Raw genomic sequence first — 24486 nt, forward strand, 5'->3', positions numbered from 1 at the left:
CCTATCTTTTGGAAGTTCAACAAGCCTCCATGTCTTGTTTCTGTGAAGAGCCTCCATTTCTTCTTGCATTGCAACCATTCACAAATAAGCTTTTGGATCACTCACAGCCTCTTGAAAAGTTGAAGGTTCTCCTTCTTCACTTAGGAAACAATACACGTGATAACTGGTCACCACATATTGTGAATGCCAAGATGGTTTGACTCTTTCTCTTATTGATCGTCGAAGTTCTTCATCCTCAACCTCATTTGGCTCATGTTCTTCGTGCTCTTCCTCGGACTCGAAAGAATATTTTGAAGGGTTCTTCTCTATTTGTACTACGACTTTATCCATATTAAAGTTGTCATTTGTTTGCTTTGCAGTTCATTTTCTACAAAGGCTACATCCTGGTTAACAATAACTTTGTAGGAAGTGGGATCCAACAAGCTATATCCCTTCATATTGTCAGCACAACCCAAGAATATACTTTTGCTAGATTATGGCAGTTTGATTCTTTCTTAGGAGTTGTACATTACGTACATAGGGCAACCAACTACATGTAAGGAAGAATAATCAATTGGCTTACCATTCTACATCTTCATCGGTGTCTTTAAACTTATAATTGTTGATAGTGATCGATTTATCAAGTAACAGACAATTTTAACCGCTTCTGCCCAGAAAGACTTGGCTACTCTCGAAGTTTGCAACATAACTCTTGTTCTTTCTAGAATAGTTATGTTCATCCCTTCTACTACACCATTCTATTGAGGGTTATGTGGAACAAAAAATTGTCTTATAATACCCTCTTGTTTGTCAAAAGCTAGAAAGTCTCCATCCACATATTCTTTTTCTAGTTTCAAGTTCTACTTGTGTTTTGAATTCTTTGAACTAGACAAATACATCTGACTTTCTTGATCGGGTACACCCACAATCTTCTAAGTAATCATCAATGGATGATACAAAACATTTAGCTCCTCCGAGTGATAGTTCTGATGATTTCCATACATTAGAATGAATCAATTACAATGTGTTTATTTTTCATAGTTACTTTAGCAAACTTCAATCTATGTTACTTGTTGATCACACAATGCTCACAAAAAGGTAAAATTAACCTCTTTAAGCCTACGTAAGATATTACGTTCCGCAAGGACTTGCAGACCTCGCTCTAACATATGCCATAGTCTACGATGTCATGTCAGTACCGCTTCTTCTTGACTTGTCGATGCAACCGTTGCATTAGCTTCTTGCAATGTATTTCCTTTAAGCATGAATAAGTTTGCCTTGATCTTTTCTGCTTTTATTTACTACCAAATTCTCTTTCACCACCTTTAAGATTCCACGTTCAACATGGATCTTGCACCCGAGGTCATCGAATTTCCCTATAAATAATAGATTCTTCTTTAAGTTCTTCACATGTCATACCCCTTGAATTGTGCAAACAATATCGTCATACATTTTTATTTTGAGTATACCAACTCTAGCAATCTCCAATGCATGACCATTCCCCATGAACACACATCCCCCTAAGATAGGCTCATATGTGTGAAATTAGTTTTTGTATGGAGTCATGTGCCAAGTTTCACCTGAATTCATTATCCGCTTGTCATAAAATTTCTCTTTACCATCAAAATTGATCACTGCTTCGCTCACTGTAATTTCTCCATCATCTAAGGTACTTGCAACACAACCTTGTAAGGTTGAGGCTTTCAGAGTTCTTTCCTCCATTCTTTCTCTACCAACAATCTTTCTTGACATGCCATCTCTTGTCACAATGGTAGCATTTAAGATGCTTCTTATTTTGAGATTTTTATCTACTATGGTTTAACTCCCACTTTATCCACGTTTTATTGATCTACCTCTTGTCATCGTCGAAGCCTTTGCTTGCTTTGAATTTTCCGTCCTATCTACTTTGTTCTTTCGCCTGGATTCTTCTTTAAGAATAGCTTCGACAATATCCTTAAAGTATAGGTACACATCAATATTGTTATTTGTTATGTTGATGATGAATTGATCATACAAATCAAGTAAACTCTACAGTAGAAACTTTTAAATGTTAATTTTCAACTATGTTGAAATTTTTCATTACAAGTTAGGCAAATAATGTATTTAGATTATTGATGTGGTCTGTCCCTGATGTGGACTCACTCATTTGAAGAGTATAAAGTTTTATCTTCAAGAATATCCTTGAATAAGTTACTTAACCTTATGCAATTTAATGAAAATGTCTTAAATCTCCTTTGCACTCTACGACATTGGATAAAACTGCATCTGTCATTACTAAGCATTTTAATTAATTTCTTTCTACTTTTGATCAATGATTTTTTTCCCTAATTGCTGACAGTTGTCCTTCCTCATATTTGCCTTCATCCTGATTTTTTACAATAAGAAATTATGCGAGGACCTGAAAATAGAGCCCAAAGGGTGCCTTAAGTTAATAGGACCAGACTTAAAACAAAAGGGCTTTTCAAACCTCCTGGTCCATTAACTCCAGCACACCACTCTCTCTCTAAGAACTCAGTTCCTCTTTTCTCTGCCTTCTCTCTACAACCTCACATCCTTCTCTCTTCAATCTCCTTTCACTAAGTCAGTAGATTTCGTTTTAGGTGGTGCTCAAACGTCCGCGACGTAGAGGGCTTCAAAACCATCCGATCAGTTTTGGATTCTAAGTTGGTAAGTCCCTCCATGCAACCTCCTCTTTATTGTTCTTGAATGGAGACGTATGTTCTTGTCGGTTGCATGTGCTTTCTTGCTTTCCCTTCCTCCATTTCTACTCAGTTCTAGCTCTACGAGCTGTTTCCATCACCATTTCGGTGGTTGTAGGGCATTGTTCGGGTTCTCGCTATGAGAGGTATCGTTAGGGCATTTCAGTGAGCTGTGCGGTTTTACTCCAAGGTAAGGGGAGCTAGAATACTTCTTTAAATTGCTTGCATGAAGTGTATGTATATTGGATTCTGAATTGGTGCACTGTTTGAAGTTGTATTTTGCGTTTTGAGTATGTTGTAATGTATGTGTTGATATGTGAAATCCAGGAAACTGTGTTGAACTGTTTGGAATTGATTTGGATGAGTTTGAATTGCTATAATTGACCAATTGGAAGTGATTTAAGTGTGAAATCTGGTATATTTTTGGTGGGATAGAAATTTGGAGTTTTGTGGTTTTTAGGTCACTTTGAGAGGAAGTGAGGTAGTTATTTTGGGCATTTGAGGTCTAAAGCGCAACTGGGCTGTTGGGGCAGTCTTAGCCACTGTAATGTGACTTGTTTGAGTCACTAAATTGATCAAACTAGGTGCAAAGCCGTGAGATTGGGTTTTGGGTCCCTAAGTTAGGGAAAATTGGTGTTTTAGAGTTAAAATTGACTTTTAATCACTTTAGAATGGTAGTTGGAATGTTTAGAATCATTTAGATAAGTTTAATTAAGTATAAAACAAGAATTAAGGGTGTTAGAAGTTAGTAAAAATGGTTAGAAATGGTCATATTGGGTTATGATCGCAATTATGTAGAATTTTGCAGAATTATGTAGAACGTTACAGTTGACCGTTCGGTCTTGTGCTGCTCTCGGTCATAACTGGGTTGGTCTCTTTTGAGTCTTACCAGTTCATGACCGTTCGTTCTCTTAAGTAGTGTTCGGTCTCATGTAGCGTTCAGTCTCTTAAGTAGCGATCGTTCTCTTAAGTAGCGTTCGGTCTCTCAGATAGCGTTCAGTCTCTTAAGTAGTGTTTGTTCTCTTAAGTAGCTTTCGGTCTCTTAAGTAGTGTTTGTTATCTTAAGTAGCTTTCGGTCTCAGGTAGCGTTCAGTCTCTTAAGTAGCGTGTTTAGAATGATTGGTGTTAAAGTGGAAAATATTAGTATTGGACGTAATTCCATGATCCTCAAGGGGGGATACATGGTGGTGCCCTTTCAGTGTGTTTAGAATGATTTGCATGGTAGCTCAGTCTTGGGGGTTTTCCTGACGCTCCAATGGTCTTTCATTCTCAAGTAGAGATGATTGATCCATGTGGTGAGGAGTAGCAGGAGGTCCTAGTCTTGGGTGCTTCCAGTATGGCCCAAGGTGAGTGATAACGGACTAACCTCGTGAGTGTGGTAGGGTGAAACCCATTGGCAATGACTTTGCAAAGCAGTAGAGGCCACCACGAGTGCATAACCCGCCATAGCTCGGCAATCATTCTAAGTCCGGACGAGTCAAGTTTAAGTGCAACAAGTCATATTTGTGTAATGTATCTGTCTTTACTTGCATGTAATATGATTTTTATATCTAGCACACCCTTGCTTGTGTGTTTGTGTTTGCTTGGGTATGCTTTTCTTTTTCAATGATCATCCACTTGGATGTGAGTAGAGGCAGATGAGGTGCCTCTGGAGCAGTCTTTGGAGGACGACGGTGCTACTGCTTAGCTTAGTTAGGACCCTTAGTTGTCCTTATTATTTTGAAATACTCTAGTATGTTTAAGTTTTAAATTCTAACTCATTTTGGGATGATTGTAAGCTTAACAAACTTTTTTTAGAATCTACTCTAACTGTTCTCTTTTATATAAATGTGGACTTACTATATTATATGCTTCTATATAATCTGGAATGTTACAAATTATACCTATTGAACTTCTTTATCTTGTACTTTATTGTTATGACTTAAAAAAAAATACTTGTGCACTTCTCATTATGAATATTATTATCTACCAAAACAATAGTAATAAACAGTAAACCAATACACTAGGTGAGTTTTCAGAAGAAAAAAAAGTAAATTACTAATTGACGTATTTAGGTACCAAGTCTACCAAAAGTTAAGAAATATAAGGGAAGAAAAAATATAAATTTTTGGAGTGATTTAGAAAGAAATCAAGGTTCCTTTTTTATAGAAAGAATGGGAAGGAAATCCCATTATTATTAGTGTCCACCAATCTTCAACTTCTCTTTCACATAAACATCCATTTGGTAATACCAAGAGAACATTTTGCTATACTATACAACAACAATATGAACCACCACGAGAGCTCCCCATGAGCAAGACGAACACTGATTCATTGACATTGCCTTGCGGAACGACACAATAATGCTTCGTCCACACCAACAAAACAACCCCAATCCCCAACAACGAACCCCAAACAGAGAAGAGAACAAGAATAGTTCCTCAACTTGGGGCACCTACTTCAGAAAACCAACAACAACCTTAACTTAGGGCACCCACCTCATTACAACAAACAACGAAGAACACACACACTGTGTTAGAATGAAGAACTTAGGGCATCCCACTTCAGCTCATCTCCTTCATCTCAAGTCCTTTAGCTAAGCTTCTTCAAGATGAATATGTTAGGACAAACACGTATGTATTTGATTTTCTAATCAAAGGATATTTTCATATGTCTTTGCTAAAAGAATGTGTTTTTGCCACGTTGGATAAGTAATTTGCCACATCAATTAATATTTAACGTTGTTTCTACCAACTTAACGGATAGAATTGAAATCATACAATTTTCATAACATAGGAACCCAATGTCTTCACTTTTAAAATCGGATACTAAACTAAAAATAACCATTTAACTTAGGGACCAATTAAATATTTAAACTTTTTTTTACCATCTAACGATTGATAAAATATATAAAATTTAACCAAACTTATGATAAAATGTGTGAAATAATTCATTGGAACTAAAAATAATTAAGTAAAAAAATATATTGAATAAATAACATTTGATGATTAAAGAAAATGAAAACGGGAATTAAACAATAAAGTTTCCAAAACTAAAGTAAAGCTGTGAGTGTGCGATTTGTTTCTGAAGCCACAGTGGAAAACCACACCACACACTTCTCTTCTCAGACTCGCATCATTTTCATTCTTCCATTCCAATTCAACCTTCCATCTTCCAACTTCACTGCCTATGGATCGTGCTCAGCTTCTCTTGCTTGGTCTGCCTCTCTTTCTTTTCTGTTCTGACCTATTTTCGCTCTTCACACCACCACCACCGCCACCTCACCACCACCACCATCATCACCATCCACCGCACCACCCACCCCAACACCATTATCAGCCGATTACAATAGAGTTACCCCCCGAGGTAATTTTTTTCATGAAAATCCCATCTTTATCATTTTTTTAATGTCCCATTAACGGCTCTCTTCTGTTCTTGTTTCCTCAGAAAACCACGAGCAGTATTGCAAATTCGGGTCTCGGCAACACTGTCAACATCAATTTCTGCTCTTCGTGTTCTTACAGGTACTTGCTATTAATATTATGGTGTTGATGGTTTTTCTATAGAGAGAAGAATTACAACAAAAAAAAAAGGAACGCTTTTTGAGATTATGGGGGAATCGACCTAGAAAGATTATTTGACTTTAGGTTTTTGGTTATATCATCCAGCTTGTGAAATCTTATCTGGGTTGTATATCATATCATACATCAGTGGTTAGCTGGGGATTTAAGGGAGTATTGTTCCAAATCATTGCTTTAACTTTTTGTTCGGTGTTCCTTAAACCTTTGTGTTGGTACAGTTGAAAGAAAATGAAAAGAAAAGAAAAGTTTGAATTTTTAATTGTTTGGTACAGGGGAAAGAAATGAGAAAGATAATTTTGATTTTTTTTTCTAAAATCCATTGTTGTCTTTGTTTTATGTCCACTCTATTTTCTTTCGTTTCATTACCTGAGGAAAATGTATAGGCAAAAGTTGGTTCATTACAATTTGCATGCATATGGTAGTGTTGGTTAGGATGGGGAATTTGTTATAAATGGATGGCTGTGTTGTTTGTGTGTAGGGGAACAGCAGTGACAATGAAGAATATGTTGGATATTGCTTTTCCTGGAACTGAGGTTATTCTTGCTAATTATCCTCCATCGCTTCCAAAGCGTCTGCTAAGCAAATTGGTTCCAGTTGTTCAGATTGGTGTTATAGGAGTGGTTGTTGCTGGGGAGCATATATTTCCAGTATTGGGTTTTGCTGCACCTCCTCCTTGGTATTTCAACTTGCGTGCTAATAAATTTGGAACCATTGCTAGTACTTGGCTTCTTGGGAATGCCTTGCAGTCATTCTTACAGAGCTCTGGAGCATTTGAAATTTACTTCAATGGTGAACTGGTTGGTACCTTCCTTCCACGTTCTATTTTCTTTTATTTATTAGTACACATTTATTTGATAGTTGAGCTCGTGATCTTTATTCAAGTTTTGTTATGCTTTGTGACTGTGTGAGCATGTGTAATCCATTGGGTAGATATCCCACGTGAGTTGTTAGATCAATATTTTGCCACTTCACTGGATTTCTCTGGTTAATTTGGGGCTCACTTAGAGAATTTTTAGCTACTATCATACAATATGTTAAGCAGCATCATTATCTTTGGCTGTATTATTTTGATTCTTTTCGGTTATCATACTTTCTGCGAAGGTTATATTTCATCATTGAATTTATTGAATTATATGGTCTTGAACAGACTAAAACTAGTTTAAGATCTGCAGAAAGATATTGTGAAAAAGTGGGTAGAGTATGGGGAATTGGGGCCTATCCTCCATTCCAGCTAAAATGTAGCACATCTTTGTTACCTTGAGCCAAATAAATCCATGATGGTCAATTGATATTTTTATATGGATTTTTGTAGTTTGAAAACCTCTGCTTTCAGATCACAGTTATATCTCTATGACTTTTTGGGTGATTGGGGAGAACGGTTCCCCACCTTGCATTCAACATTCAACTCCTTTAGTATTGGGCATTTTGGCTTTGTAACATTATTTTGTTTCTTGCATTCAGTGTTTTATGGTATATAATTTGTGAGAATTAGTATAGAGTTTATTTGTGTAGTTCTAAGAAATGGACTAAGATCTTGTTTGGATATAAAAACTATAAGTATTTTGAGGGTTTATCTACTGAAATAAACTTCATACTTTCAGTAGAGAACTCTCAAAAAGCATTTATAGGACATATCCAAACGGGTGGAACTTTAAGTTAATAGGAAATAAACTTATCCTTTTTTCTTTTCTGTTTTAAGAGTTCTTATCTGAACCATCATTTGATCATACTCTTGCCTCTTCTGACTCTAGAGTTACTTAGATGGAAGGTACCGTAGTATATGGCATCTTCAATGCTTTTGAATTTTTTACTCATACCTTAAAACTCTTCTGCCCTTGAAGGTTTTCTCTAAACTGAAGGAGGGAAGGTTTCCTGGAGAGATCGAGTTGAAGGATTTGATTACCAAAAAGATGACAAATTCTATACGTGTTAATGGTGTGTCAGAATTGATGTCTTAGTGTCTTTGGTGGAGGCATAATTTGAACTGTCATAAAATGTTACTGCACCTGACATTGCAATGTCAAGTAAGAGGTTGGTATACATATATCTTAGGAATATCATGTTGTAAGGTTCTGCCAGATGTTTATCCTGCTGCATAAACTTTGTGTATTGAAAGAACTAAGTAAATGCTGAAGGAAAAGCTACCTCAGGTAATAGTTTGTGTAATTTGTTTTCACTGTGATATCTCTTTATCATCAGCTCCAATAACATCCATATACTACGTTCAAAATTGAAGATTTAATTAAGTTTTTGTTCCCAAAGAAGTAGGTTGTTTTAGTTTTGGTTTCCAATTAAAATACCAAAAACTTAATTAAGCAAAATTGAATGGTAGGATAAGGCAAATTTTGCAACACTATACTTTATAGTAATGTATGGATTAGACTGAGTTTGGATACAGTAGCAATGTCAAACACGAATGAGTAAAGTACACGTGTATATCAGAAGAACACGAAGACACTAAGCAATATAAAATATATCAAAGAAATTACGCTTAAGTAACTGTCGTTTGTATAACTTATAGGTTTAATCATTCCGGAGGTCCCTATTTTCGGACAGAATCTCAATTTGGTCCTTTTCTTTCTCAGCGTCTCAATTGGGTCCCATTTTTGTGAAAATTGCAACAATTCGGCCCTTGCCGTTAAATTGAGCCTAACGGTGTCAATATCTGATAAACGTGGCACACTGTACTGATTTATACTGCTTTTTTTGCTTGACGTGGATAAATGATGTGTATTAAGATAGTTTTTAAATTAAAAACTTTGTAAAATTAGGAGAATGGTAAAGGCGCATGGTACTGGACACACCTGGAACCCTTACTGGCTCACAACACTGAAACGAGACTCCCCAAAGTGAAACTCCGTTGCACCTTCTGTGACGCTGTTTTCTTCGCCTCCAACCCTTCACGCACTGCCTCCGAACACCTCAAGCGCGACACATGTCCCAATTTCAACTCCGCCGCCAAACCCATTTCTTTTGTCTCCCCCGTTGTCGTTCCTTCTTCTTCGCCCTCTTTAGCTTCTCCCTTTTCGGCTCAGCACAACCATCGCAAGCGAACAACGACTTCCCTTTACCACGCGCCATCGCGGTTTGGGTCGGCTTTGGTTCCGCAACAGCCGCATTTGGTGCTGTCGGGTGGGAAAGAGGATTTGGGGGCTTTGGCCATGTTGGAGGATAGCGTGAAGAAGCTGAAGAGTCCCAAAACATCTCCTGGGCCCGCTTTGAGTAAGGCCCGCTTCCGAGCTTTTCTGTCACAGGTTGGTTTGCCGGCGGTGTTTCCGAGGGAGCTAACAGGGGCGAGGTTGGAGGTGAGGTTCGAAGGGGCCTCCACTCTTCCCACAACTTCGACGAAGACGACACCTGCATGCTCTCTGTCAACGTCAATTTCAATTAAAACCTAAATCCCCAAATTCATACTCCAATTTGTGAAATTGATTGAACCTTGCACGAACCCTACAAGAACTCCACAATGTCAAGACAAACTTCTCCCAATCCCAATTCCTAATTAACATGTTGAACGAATCTCTTGGATGCCATTAAAGCTGCCATGGAAAAAGGTAAGAGCTCTGCTTCCATTAGACTCCGTCGATGACCACCGCCGGGGTCAGTGGGTTTCTCCCCAGCCGCCACCTCCGCGACTACCATTCCCGTCTTTAGCACCATCATCAAAAACACCAAAATCCTACTTTCCATTTGTTTGTTTTTTAAAAAATATAAATATACACGTCAGACGGAGTATCCCCTACACGTCAATTAAAAACTCATTCCAGTGTGTCACGTCAACAAGACACTGACGTCGTTGGGTTCAATTTAACGGCAAGGGCCGAATTGTTGCAATTTTCACAAAAATGGGACCCAATTGAGACGTCGAGAAAGAAAAGGACCAAATTGAGATTCTGCCCGAAAATAGGGACCTCCGGAATGATTAAACCTAACTTATAATATGCTTTAAATACCTGTTGGTTTTATTATTTATTTATTTTTCTTCAATTTAATTTCTTTATTAATAAAAGATTCAATCAAGCAGTTAAGTCCAATTTTAAAATATAAGTTATGACCTTTTTAAGTTCTAATCATGTCTCTTAACTTTTAAAAACATCTTTTAAACACTAAAATTAATGTTATTAGGGTTGTAAGTGTTTATTATAATATAATATTATGTGTAAATTAAAGTTATTAATAAGTAGTTAACGATTTCATTGTTGAATTAGATAAATAGATTTTACTAACGATTCCATTGTTAATTAAATAAATAAAAAATAATCACATTGTTATGGTTTTGAAAATTAAGAAATTTAATTTAATTTTTTATTAATAGGTTAAAATAAATAAATGATAAATTGAAGAAATCAAGCTTATATAATAAATACGCAAATCATGTGATAACTTGCCATTTTTATGTAAATTGTGGTGTTTTTGTAAGAGCCTTTTCTGTTAGTAATTTGTTGGGTGCAAATTGCATTGATTTTCATTTATATACTGCATTTATAAAGGGAGTTTATCCACCGGAGAATTCCTTCACAATATATTATTGTTGTCAAATGTGATCATGCATAATTTGGGAATCGTCTAAACATTGAATTTGGTTTATTACTGCCCAATAATCAATGTTCCTGGTGCTAAAAATTGAATCATAACGTGTATACTCTATTAGAAAAATAATACCAACGACAGCAAAATTTAATCTATTGCCGTCACCCTTCAATGAAATTTCGGAGTAATCTATTTTTTCGTTGCTACTGTTTAAACAAATGGAACGTGTAAACAATATCATGAACTGGTAAAGTTCCATGATCTTCTGTGTACTGAAATTCATCTCCTTAGACATTACTGGCTTTTGAAACATGCTGCTCCAAAATGATCCAAATAAATTGAAGTATTGTGAGGGCCTATTAACATGTCTAAGTCATAATAAAAATTTCACGCAGAGTATTTACCTTAAAAAGTTCTCATATTCGGCTTATGTCACGGCCAAACACAAAAGTAGTAGCCCAGTTGATGGCTACATAGAATCTGTTCCTCCAGCTGATGACACGAGTTAGGTATGCTGAGCGCCAGATAAACCAACTGACAAAACCTGCCAAAGATAACCCTTTGGCCTCCTGCAGGAGATTGCGTGAATGAATCAAACCACAAGTTTTTAAAGCACCAGTAAAAGCTTAGGAATGAAAATCACCTTGCTTTGTCTGAGGTCGACTAGAGCCTTATAACTCCCTATAGATGCCATGCTTCCAAGGTGCTTGTAAACAAATTGTTCCCCAAAGTCAAAGTCCTTTGCACTGTTTGCACGGCCTCCATTTTCTTTACCTATTTTGTTTAGTAAGATTGCTAAATATTTACCCTGCCTTTCTGCTACCTGTGGTTCAATCCAAAACGGCAACGCATTAAGTTGGTAAATGCAACATCAATTCACTCATGACCAGTAACAGAGTAAATTAGCAGTAACACATTCAGAATGAAATCTCAGGGTCAAAGACCTTAGTGCAAAGTGAGAACTACAAATTCCAGGAATTTAAGAAATTAATTTGTATGAGGAGAAACTAATGAATCCAATGTCACGTACTTGGGCTAAAGCCGGCAGTGGTTGTTTTCCTGTACTTTCTACAAAACCACTACAGTCACCTATTGAAAAGATATCCTCTACTGTAGGAACACGAAGCCACTCATCAGTGCCAATCCTGAAAATAAGAAACTTTAAAAATTTGTTTTATGGAAATACCCTAATCTATAGTTATAGTTGCCATGAAATAAAAGAAACGTAAGAACAGAAGTTATGGCACATCAAATGTGTGTCAAACGCGAGGAAACTGATACATCTGACGATGGCTTATGGTGGACAAATGACATAAATAGAAAAATATAACTAAAAATACATATCGATTTACACCTCGGCCTAAACATATTTTGCACCATATAACTAACTGCTGAATCCAATCATTGATGTATGTGTATTTTACATAATGATTTTCATGCCAAAGTTTGGAAGATTAAAAGATATGAGGGTAATAATAAAATTATTGATATTTTCTTATATTTGAAAAGGATTTATATGAAATGCCTGAAATGAACTTTCAAATGCAACCTTGAAATTGAAAGCTTCATCAGATGATAAAGATTTATTTTGATCTATGCCTAATTCAGTCTCCTTAAATAAATACATGCGCACAATGAGTGATATCTTTGGAAAAAGTAGCCCTGCTTTCATGATAAGACAGATCATGTCTATTCATATGACTGCTCCAAATTTGTAAATTTGAAAGAGCTGTCAATGGAAAGAAAATAAGTGCAACTATGTTGAGTAACAAAGAACAACCTTCCACCAGGAGATTTGGGGAAATCCAAAGACTGAATAAAAGCTGATGGACCAACTCCAGTCGACCATACGAGCAACCCATATGGTACCTCAGTTCCATCATTTAGGATAATCTTCTTCTCCTCGACATCTTTCACTATGCCACGGACTAGTCGGACTCCTGACTGATAGAAACTTCAATATGAGGAGATACAAAACTAATATTGATTGAACAGTTAGCTTATCAATCAGTTTTCATCATACTTATTGTACTACGAGGAAGAGTCGCATTAATTAATTATATGATTCCAAAGACCACTGTTAGAAACATTGTGTCGTGATTATATTTCATATTTTGATAATTAACACCATAGTAATTACTAATAGACTACTACATTTCTTTAAATGGAAAGGTGAGTTTAGTTGTTCTTTGTTTCTTTTTACATGATATTCAGAAGTTCGAAATCAGCAGGGAAAGGTTGAACAAACATAATAGAAGTTCCTTCTGATATGTAGCTCACCTTTGTCAATTGATTGGTGGCATATTGCCTGAGTCGGACATCAAAGGAAGACAGGATCTCATTGGCCTGAAATGGCATGAATAAATTGGTTAAAAAACAAATTACCTTAAAAGAAAATTTTGGCACGAAGAAAAATGACAATGGTGTTTCTAACCATTATGTTGGCAATAATTGTAATTTGGAAGACAGAGATATACAATGGAAAGAGCAAGAGGTTTCTTGCCATAAGCAAGAGTTTTGCTGCCATAGGCAATACCAAAAATCTAGTCTATTTGGTTGTATCACATATCTGATGCTACTAAACAAACCTCAATTAAAGTAACGTGGATGTAGTCCTTCACATGTGAATATCTCTCACGGACATCCCTTACGATAAAATCACTAAGTTCACCGCTGAATTCAACTCCAGTGGGACCGCCTCCCACAACCACACAGTGTAACAGCCTCCTTTTTTCCTCTTCTTCAATCCCTGCATCCAAATCAAATACAAATTGCATAGGTGATGTACAATAATCATTATTTTCAAGTGACTTTATATTAATCCTAAATATCAAAATTGTTGTAAACCTGGAACATCAGACATCATTAAGTTCAGAAGCAACTTCCGCCGAATTTCCTGTGCATGATAAACTTCACGAAGAAAAATTGCATGCTCATAGACTCCGTGAATTCCAAAAGTGGTAGGTTGTGCTCCTAATGCAATTACCAGCTTATCATATGCGATCGTAAATTTCCAGGGATCTATTGTCTGTGTTCCTTCAGTTACAGACTCACATTGCACCTTCAAAACCATTTTGCCAGATTCTCCCCAATTAAACCACATCATGAGTACCAATATTTAAAGTAATACTAGTAATTCTCCAACCTTAAGACACATTGTCAGTACTACCGATATTTCAACTAATAGGAGTATGATGCCGTTTTGTTATGTGGAGAGTAAGAGAAATAGGTACGAAATTGAATTTTCCTTGGGGCTTCAGGTTCCAGGCGTTGCTTTGATAGTTTTAATTCAACAAAACAATAACAAGCTTTGTATTACTAAACAGGGTTTCGATTCCAACAACAATGCAACAACCTTTATCTTACTATATGGAGTAGAACAAAAGGTATAAAAAACACAATTTCAATAAATCCATCAACAAACAAGGTACCTTCTAATAATTTCAAATTTTGAATAAATTCCTCGTGTTTCAGTACAACTGGGAAAAAGAAACAGAAGACACTGCTTCATCCCCTAAAAAAAGATAATTTACACATTCCAGGCACCTCAAATGAAATGGAAAAGGATAGCAAATGGGATTGATGTGAGTTCACACACGTGACAGGTGATGGCAAGGAGAAAGAGGGAGTCAAGGCAGTGACATTAACAATGATGAGTTTGTTATGCAACAGAATGTATCAGTAGTGTAGAGGACAAGAAAAATAATAGACGATAGAAAAACTACTACTATATATTTCTCCTAGAAACATACTCGTTAACATTTTTCTACTGTTGGTTGAAATTAATAGAAAATCACAAAAAATAGTGAATCAACCATCTGACTTAACAATGGTTTTTCAATTTCTTAGTTCTCAATAAAATTTTGCCAATAAAAAGTGTGCCACTAGCTCTCCTATGCCACACTATGTCGGTTGTGAATTTTGGTGTTAGTGTTATGACAAAGTTGGTGTCAAGGTCACGCAATATTATGTCACCTTAAGATATTGCTAAATCCCTGAAACATAGTAGCATATAAAGAATCTATACATACTATAAATCACAGAAACGTATGCAAATCAAGAAAATGATATGATGCACGTTGTCCACACTCCACAGATGTCCATTATCAAGTAACAAACCAAATCACGCCCAATTTAACGACATTTAACCGGAACAGTGGCCGCAGAATTGAAAGAAGAGAAGTGGATAACATACGACATGGTTGAGAGCATCAATGGCAGTACAATTGGCGAGGAAGAAGAAAGAGCCAGGTTCCCGGGAAATGGCGGGTTGGATCCTGGCGATGGGTTCGGCAACGGTTCTGAACTCGAGCGTTCCGACGCACGTGGAAGCCAAGAGAGGCGTGAACACCATGTGGTTGCGCGGTGACACGCAAACGATGTCGTAGATTTTAGGGTCCAGGCCCTTCATGAGCCGGCACCCAGCCCATCCAGAGCCCAGCACGACCACACGGGGCTTCTCGTGGGCTTTCGTGGGGCCTAGACCCGCATGGTGAACCGGGCTGGTGGAGGTGCTGAACCGGGAGAGAGAAGTGAAGTGGCGCGTTTTGGAGGAGAGGTGTCGAAACCAAGACATGGCGAAGGTGTGAAACTAACTAACTGAGATTGCTATGTTGGGAAAGAAAGAGAAAACAGAGAAGAAGAAGATGATCAGAAGAGGTTTCTAATTATTTGGGGTTTGTTTGGATGGATCAATTTGACTTGACTGATGTAAGAGGCTGCTTAATAGGAGCGTTGACGTTGATGTCACGTGTTATGATGACGATGCAGACATGTATCAGCATGGCGCACTGGTGGCTGCTACCGTAAAATGTGAACATGGCCACTCAAACGTGCTTCTGCACAGCTTTTTATCCCTCCAATCCAATCATTTTCGTCATGTGCTTTTTCTTAACTCTTTTTTATCTATTTTGTTTCCTTTCACGTATTATTTTTACAAAATTTTCTCCATTAGACCAAACCTCCTCTGGTTCTTGTAACCTTTAAAAAAAAAACTGGCAGAAATTTTAAAAAAAAAACTCAACAAAGTTATATTGACCATTTTTTTCATGGTCTTATATGTGAGTCCTTAATATAAAAGAAAAATGAGTGATTGTAGTTAAAAGAAAAAACTTAAATATTAACGATTCATCTTGCCTTAAAAAGACATATTATACAAGAATTAAAAGTGAATAATATATATATGGTATTAATGAAATAATTAGTAAAAAAATATAGTCATATTCAATAATACATGAAAAATTATAAATAACAATAAAAAAAGTTATGAGTCATTACACAATATTTGGTATCATTGACATTTCTCATTTAAAGGAAGTGTCTGTCATTTTTAACATCTAAAATGCCTATATATTGAAGATTGTATTTCTTTATTCAATATTCTAATAGTAAATATGAAAACAACAATATATGTATTTGATAAACATTATATCTTTGGTCATTGTTTCCACATTGCTTAAGTTTCTTGGTTGGTTTTGAGATAAATTGATTTATTAAAAAACTTTTTTCGAACGTTACGAAATTATACATTTCTATATTTTAAAAATAATGTTTTGAACATTCACATTTGTGTTTAAGTTTAATTTGAGGAATATGTAACATCCTAAACACTCAATAATCCCTTAATTTAAACTATATATAATACAATTATTAAGTCTAAAATCATGATAGAAATATACAATCCAAAGTATGTATTGAAAAATAATTCAAAAGTTTAAGTTCAACATTCTAATTACATTACAATCTTCAATTGCATACTATTTAAAAAAATAACGAAAAATTAATTCCTATTAAAGGTTTCTATTAATCTATCTCTTATTCAAGTTATTTTTTTAAGTGTAATTTTCTCTCCTCACGTATTCACAAGCGACCATCGTTATAAAAAGAAAAAGAAAAACACAAACACATACAAAAACAAGAGCTAATGTGCTTTATAAATTTTCATATTTGACATAAAAAATTAAACAATATAAAAAATTATCTATGAGAAACAAATATAATCTTTATAAAATTATTTAGAAGAAGTACTCAATATGTAGTCACCACTTGCTTGATCCAAAACAATTTTATTTATACTAAAGTTTTTTATTATTAAAACAATTGAGTATTACCATTTTAAAACTACTATCATTTTTATAAAACATTTTCTAGGTGTCACATTTACAATAATTTGGCCAAATATATTTTCTAACTAATATTATTCTAGATTATTTTAGTCATTATGGTTAAAATTATTTTTGGCAAAATGTTAACTAGGCTACACATAATTCTTTTTTAGTTTATATTTATAATATTTTTTATTGATGATTTTGAAATTTTCAACTAAAATTTCAATGATTTTGCAAAATTAACCCTTGTAGATTTCAACTAAGAAAATTATCATCAATTGATTTTTTATTATTAGTAAATATTATTTAATATTAAAATTAGTTTTTGTATTTAGTAGAAATTGAAATCCTAACAAAAAAGAAAAATTAGCTTATCCAAATAATGTATTTAAGATATAAAACGATATAAAAGTAAAGCAAATCAAATTTAATGTATTTAATTTATTCTATTCAAAACACTAATTATGTTGGACTAATTTTACATTATTCTCAATATTATTATTGTAGATTGTCATTGACTATTATCTCAAAATTAAAATTATCATTCTAAAAGATGTTTCATTTTAATGTATAATACATTATTCAAACCACACTTTTTGAAATCTCTCACCCTATATTAGTTATTTAGGATGCTATTTTTTTAATGGTTCTATTTTGAAGTTACATTAATTGCTTTACTAATCATCTCACATTTAACATATGATTATATAAGTGTATAATTCGTTTATAAACTTCTTCTAAATAATTTTTTCAAATTTAAGATAATTTCTTTCAGAATCATCAGTTAGCACACGTTCTATAATCATACAATTAAAATTTCCTTTTAAAAAAATAACTATGGTAACATCACACACACGTTATGACCTTACTCGACTTCAAATATATGATACATTTTTCTCTCACAAAAATTAAATATATTTTATTACAAATTTCTCTTCTCTCTTACTAATAAATAAAATATTCAAGTTCCACTTATAAAATATACTTTTACTCTTAGTATTTTCTAGATTTTACATTTCTGTTACACTGTTCATGTAATATACTTATGGGTAGAGCTGTCAAAATAGGTCATTTGATCCGATCCGACCCGGTTCACTACGGGTTGGTCACTTAGTAAGCCAACCCAATCCGACTCATTTATTAGTAAGCCAGAAAAATTCGAACCCGATTCAACCCATCACGGTTGGTGGATAAACGGGTTGACTCACTGGCTCACTTAATTACATTTTTTTTAGTAAAAAAAATTACAAACTTTCTATTATTCAAATCTAAATAAATTTCACTCCCAACTGAGTGTTTAATTAATTTTGAAAATAAGGAACTTAAATAATTTTTTCAAGCAAAAACAAAATAATAAATATTTTTTTATAAAATTAAAATTAAATTTTGATAAAATAAAATTAGGTAGGTGGGTTGGTGGACTAACCCGGTCCACCACGGGTTTAATCTGCATGAGCCGGGTTTAAATGAGCCAGATTGAAATCTGACCCATATAAAAAAAGTATAATTTTTTCAAACTCAACCCAGCTCAAACCCGTGATGGATCGGATTGGCCCGTGAATTGTGATCCATTTTGACAACTCTACTTGTGGGGGTATTGCTTCCTCCATCCTATCACATTTCTACCAGCACCCTATCACCTAAGGAATCTATTTTCATGAGCACAGTAAACAATTTTGGGATTTCTTTTTTCTAAAAGCAATCACCCCTTTTTTATTATGTAAAAAAAATGAAAGTTGTTTTTCGATATGGTGGAGAGAGAAATTTGATTGGGCGTAAGATGCAAAACCCTACTTAAGGGTGCATAAGAGAAAAAACTCCATTAATGTGTTATATCCTTTGAGTTTCCATGAGGCATTTGTCATTGTACGATTTTTCTGTGAAGGTTACTCTCTACATCATCCCACATTGCTCCTTGCACCACCACATTTTTTGAAAATTCTAAAACTATTCTTTGGATGTCGACATTCGTTGAAGAAAAAATACTTCGACGGATATGTCACATCCATTAACGGATATGCTACATCCGTTCAAGTTTTTTTCTTAGTATTTTGTTTATTAATTTAATATTTTTTATATTATTAAGTAAATGGATGGATCACATTTGTAGTTTTTTTTCTTAGTTTACTAATTTTTATATTTTAAATTAATCTATAAATATTATTTAATTTCATTTTAAATTTTGTTATATAATTATATATAAATTAATTTTATTTTATTTAATAAAATAATAATTATTAATTTAATTTATATATTATTATTTAATTAATTAATATAATATTTTTTATATTATTATTAGTTAAACGCCTTATGTGGTCACATCCTTATGTGGCCACATCCGTAGTTCTTTTTTCTTAGTTTATTAATTTATATATTTTAAATTAATCTATAAATATTATTGAATTTTATTTTAAATTTATTATATTATTATATATAAATTAATTTTATTTTATTAAATAAAATAATTATCATTAATTTAATTTATATATTATTATTTAATTAATTATTGTAATATTTTTTATATTATTATTGTGGCATCCCAATTATATAGAAAACATATATATAATAAGGATGTCATCATGCGTAATATAGGAAAGCAGTTGAGAGTAAATAGGATTACAGTCATCTCAAAATAGCTTCAGAATTTCAACTTAAACTCCAAAGAGATCTAAATATAAGCTGGAAGGAAAAACGGTATCCCAAATTTCAGGAATAACTAATAACACCACCGGAGACTAGGCGACAGCATTGTCCTCAACATCCAAAGCCGTCTCCAATGGAACCTCCTCGCCATCTGCTCTCATCCAAATGGATGATCATCACAAGAAGAAACATACACAAGCAATACAAACAAGCAAGGGTGAGCTAGATATAAAAATCATGTTATTCAATCACACACGACATGTAAAAGCCACTCAAACATGATACATTGACATCACAAGACTCATTGTTTTATAAACCTACTCGTCCGGACCAAAATGATTGTCGAGCTATGGTGGGTTATGCACTCGTGGTGGCCTCTACTACTTTGCAAAGTTGTTGCCAATGGGTTCCACCCTACCACACTCACGAGGTTAATCCGTTCCGGGCCCTGGAGCATACTGGAAGCCTCCAAGACTAGGACCTCCTACTACTCCTCACCACATGGATCAATCCTCTCTACTTGAGAATGAAAGACCATTGGAGCGTTAGGAAAACCCCCAAGACTGAGCTACCATGCAATCATTCTACACTAAGGATCTCACCAAGAGATCCTACACAGATGGAACTTGATTTACAACTTGGATCATACTTTCATCACTTTGTAATCATATACTTTCTGCCACAATCAATATATACACAATCTCAACAATATACATTACTCACCACTCACAAATTATAAAAATAACATCTCCACAATTGAATCTAAGTTAATCAATACCAAGAACCAAGCAACTCCAACTAACCCATAACAGCTCATAAAATGCATCAATTTATACATACCTACAAGTAATATAATTATTGACTAACACTCACGTTTCAATATAAGAAACAACTATCCTTACTTTATTATATATATATATATATATATATATATATATATATATATATATATATATATATATATATATATATATATGGATCCTTACTTTAAATTCCAAACACATAATGACTGATTTCCTAAAATTATAATTTACTAGAAATTAACACATGATAACTTTATGCATCTACAATCAACTTGTTTTATTTTATTTTCATCCTAGTAAAAATCTTTCTTTACTCCAATTGGTCACCGGAGAGGACCTAGATGTTTGAACGCATCAAACTCACCTTCAACGCCAGCACATATGACTAGTCACAACTGACTGGACCAGGCCAAGGCTGCTCTATGATCAGGATGTGCCAACTCAGGTTTTTAAGGTTCCTCTATCCTACCAACAAAGAAAGGCTCTCAGCAATTAACAATTAATTTATTTAAATTATCTACCCTGTTCTCTTATGCTCTAAATCTGAAATGCCTAATTTTAATATTTTCACTTCCTCTCACAGCAACCTCAAACAGTACCTGTACATTTATTTAATACCCATATACATGCTATTACACAACCCTTACTCCAGACCTTCCAACAAGATCAATTTCAGCCAACAAACTCATTCAAAACAGATTAAATTCATCACATCACAACATGCACAATTTCACAGTTTCAGTTATAACACCCAATACAATAAAAGTCATAAAACAGTTTCACAAGAGCACACCAGTTCAACATTCATATGTATATATTTTTATAAAATAAATTCATACAAAAATAATTAGCTCCCCTTACCTTGAAGTTGAGCAATATAGTCAACTAGAGTGCCCTAACCGTGCCTTCACAGAGAAAACCCAAACAGTGCCCTACAACCACCTAAATGGTGATGGAAACAGCTCTTAGAGTTAGAATAGACAGAGAATCAAAAGGAGCACCATGCAACCAGTAAAGTTGCATGCCCTAAGTTCAAGAAAAAGTGGAGGAACTGACTTACCCGTCCAAATAGAAATCTAATCGGATAGAAGGGAAGCTCTCAACTCCGTGAGCGAAAGAACACCACCTATTTGAAATTTCAACGGTTCAAATGAGTGCAAGGGTAGAGAGAAGGCAGAGCAAGAAGGAGAAAATGGAGATGAGTTTAGAGAGAGAAAGGGAAACTGGAAAAATGAACTCAGAGCTGGAAAAATGAGGCCTCTTCTGAGGTCCTAGTGCCCTTAGCTTCTTGGGCCAGGCTGCAAGACCCAGTAGCCTTACATTTTCAGGCTATTACAATTATTAGTTAAACGGATGTGCCACATCCTTTGCTTTTTTTAGTTTATTAATTTATATATTTTAAATTAATATATAAATATTATTTAATTAAATTAATAATAATTATTTAATTAAATAAAATAAAATTAGTTATCGTAATATATTATAAAAAAATAAAAAATTAAAGTAATTTATAAATTAATTAAAATATAATATTTAAAAAACTAAAAAAAAATACTTAAACGGATGTGGGCACATCCGTCAACGGATGTGGCACATCCGTCAACGGATGTGGCACATCCGTCAACTTTCTAAAACTTGTGTCATTGTTAATTTTGAATGGTCCAACCAGTCTGAACTCTTAACTCGAGTCAATCCATCTCGACTCTTGATCTAGGTCAAACTATTTCACCTTTCGACCTAGGTCAATATGTCTCAACCTTCGATCAAATCCAATCCATCTCAATCTCATGTCCATGTAAGCTAGTTAGACCTTTTGGTTGGGGTCGACTCGATCAAATTTAGCCGAATTTTAGTTGGAGTCGCCTCCGTTTAGTTGTTGTCAGAGTCGACTTTGTTGAATTCGATCAAATTTCCAACAAAGTTGAATCAGCCAAATTTTTGTCAAGGCTAACTCAACCAACTTTTTGTCAGGTCAACTCAATTAAATTTGACCAAATTTTGATTGGGGCCGACCTGACAAAATTCAACCAAATTTTGAATGAGGTTAGCTTGGACGAATTTTACTTAAAGAGCTAATTCTGTAAATTCAAAATTCTACCAAAGTTTGGATGAGGTCAACTTTGGTGAATTTTTTTTTAAAAGAATAATTCCGTAAAATTCAGATGAATTTTGATTAGAGTCTATTTGGTTGAATTCGACCATATTTTAGCAATTCCTGACTCAAACAAATTTGGAAAAGTATTGGTTAAGGTCGATGAGGTCGAAATTTGGTTAAACCATTTTAACCGACCTTTGATCAACCTTTGACCTAGAGTAGTCCTTCTTGACCTTTACCCCATGTTTGTCCATCTTGATCTTCAATTCACATCGACCCTTCTTGATCTATGAATAGAGTCAACTAATTTCATCCTTTAGTCAAAATATAAATCGTCTCGACCTCCACTCTAGGTCAATCCTAACTTAACCTTCAACCCGAATCGATTAAGTTCAACATTGTGTTTGAACTGGACTGGTCAATCTTAATATTTTATCTAAGTAAGTTCATCTCGACTTTCAATCTAATTCAACTAAAATTTAGATAAAATTTAGATTGAATATTTAGATTTTTTATTGAACATCTTAATTGAAAGAATGGATATCCAGTTAAAAATTATAAAATGTGGATAAAATTGAAATCTAAATTTAATAAAATGGATTTTAAGTGGATTGATTTGTAATAAAATGAATTTTAAATAAATTGGATTGGAGAAAAATGAATGGGATAAAGAAAAGTGGATTTTTTGCCACCCTAGTTTCACGGGTTGAAGAAGAAGAATAACTTATATAAGTGCACCTATGATTTGGGCATATATAATAATTAATACAGGGATTTGTGAAGGCTGTTTTGTCACCTGTGTTTTTACACTTCACAAAATATCAACCATATTTTTCTATAATTTATCTTCGATCTGCTTTGCTTTGCTTTTCCCGATACATTGTATGCCACTATCTCGAGTCCCAATTAACTTATCAAGACGCAATTCATGACTCAATGTGATAGGTTTGGACTACATCATTTAAATTTCTCAACTCTTATCATTGTATTTATTTGTGATTTCATTCATGTACCCATTAAAATTTTGACATTTTGCTACATTTTTCACTTAGGAAGTCCTTAGACTAGGTCGTTTTCAAAATTTGCAAGCAAAATGATAAATAAACTTGCATAAGTATTATTTGAATTTATCTTGATGTTAGACCAATATCAACCTTTTTTAAACAAATATAAAGATAAAATGAACATTTTCTTTTATCTCATATTTATATTAAACATTCTAAATTTATTTTGTAATTCATTTCAAACCAAAATAAAAATAAGAAACCAAATTTATTTTAAACACTCTAAATTTATTTTGTATTTTATTTTAAACCAAAATAAAAATACGGTACATACCAAATTTTGTGTGTAGGTGTGTGGAATAAAAGGACACTAATTCGAAAATAACAAAAATTAAAATTCTCTAATATAATTATTCTTAACAAATTTTTAAATTTTAATTTTTTTAAAATATATATCTAAATAATATTATATATATATATATATATATATATATATATATATATCGTATAATCGGTCGGTTAATATACTTTTCTACACTGACCGACTAGACAACCTGTTCGAAACTGCATCTTTCTAAACAAAATTGAAAGGTGTCATATACATTATACCTGACTTGTCTACGCTTCGGTGACCTATCAGTAAGTACAAATATAAATTATTCTTCATAAACCCTACATGATTAACAAGACAAAGCATGCTTATAAACCTTTGGACCGTAATTAGGCCAACTCTAATTAAAAGTTCACATCAAACCTATAAATAGGTAAAGTAAGAAGGTAGTTGATTGTATTTATTGTGGAATTAATGTTGCACTGTATCTAACTTCAGGGTTAAAGTGTTTTTGACAAGTACACCACCACTGGACTTAAAGACTGAGGAAGAAAAACTAATGATTAAGTGTAAAGAAATAGTTCTTGACCCCACTATCTCAAACATTATACTATCAAATTTTCAATAAAAAGCAAATCTATGTATCAAAACTTCTTATTTAAAGACTTTAATTTCTAGTTATCCCTTTAAAATAACTTAAATATAAGATTTTTTTTAAATAGTTAATTAACAACA

At 33.9% G+C, this 24486-nt stretch overlaps 2 protein-coding genes across 2 annotated transcripts; one reads left to right on the forward strand and one right to left on the reverse strand.

Moving 5' to 3' along the window:
• The first annotated feature begins 5712 nt into the window (after window positions 1-5712).
• Window positions 5713-8414, forward strand: LOC124823091 (Selenoprotein, Rdx type). Its single transcript, XM_047295231.2, has 4 exons — window positions 5713-6023; window positions 6105-6181; window positions 6717-7035; window positions 8080-8414. Exons 1-4 carry the CDS (start codon window positions 5847-5849, stop codon window positions 8194-8196), a joined length of 690 nt encoding a protein of 229 aa, XP_047151187.1. The 5' UTR covers window positions 5713-5846; the 3' UTR covers window positions 8197-8414.
• Window positions 8415-10800: 2386 nt separating this feature from the next.
• On the reverse strand, window positions 10801-15579 carry LOC124823088 (internal alternative NAD(P)H-ubiquinone oxidoreductase A2, mitochondrial-like). The gene is made up of 9 exons (XM_047295228.2): window positions 14964-15579; window positions 13616-13829; window positions 13357-13517; window positions 13049-13114; window positions 12549-12712; window positions 11799-11913; window positions 11412-11591; window positions 11173-11337; window positions 10801-11082 (listed from the first exon to the last, which is right to left on the reverse strand). The coding sequence occupies exons 1-8, from the start codon at window positions 15342-15344 to the stop codon at window positions 11185-11187; spliced, it is 1434 nt and encodes a 477-aa protein (XP_047151184.1). The 5' UTR covers window positions 15345-15579; the 3' UTR covers window positions 10801-11082; window positions 11173-11184.
• Window positions 15580-24486: the final 8907 nt, after the last annotated feature.

Source organism: Vigna umbellata, chromosome 1 (genome assembly GCF_029865625.1).
Source record: "Vigna umbellata cultivar VRB3 chromosome 1, Vumbellata_1.0, whole genome shotgun sequence".
NCBI classification, from domain to species: Eukaryota; Viridiplantae; Streptophyta; class Magnoliopsida; order Fabales; family Fabaceae; genus Vigna; species Vigna umbellata.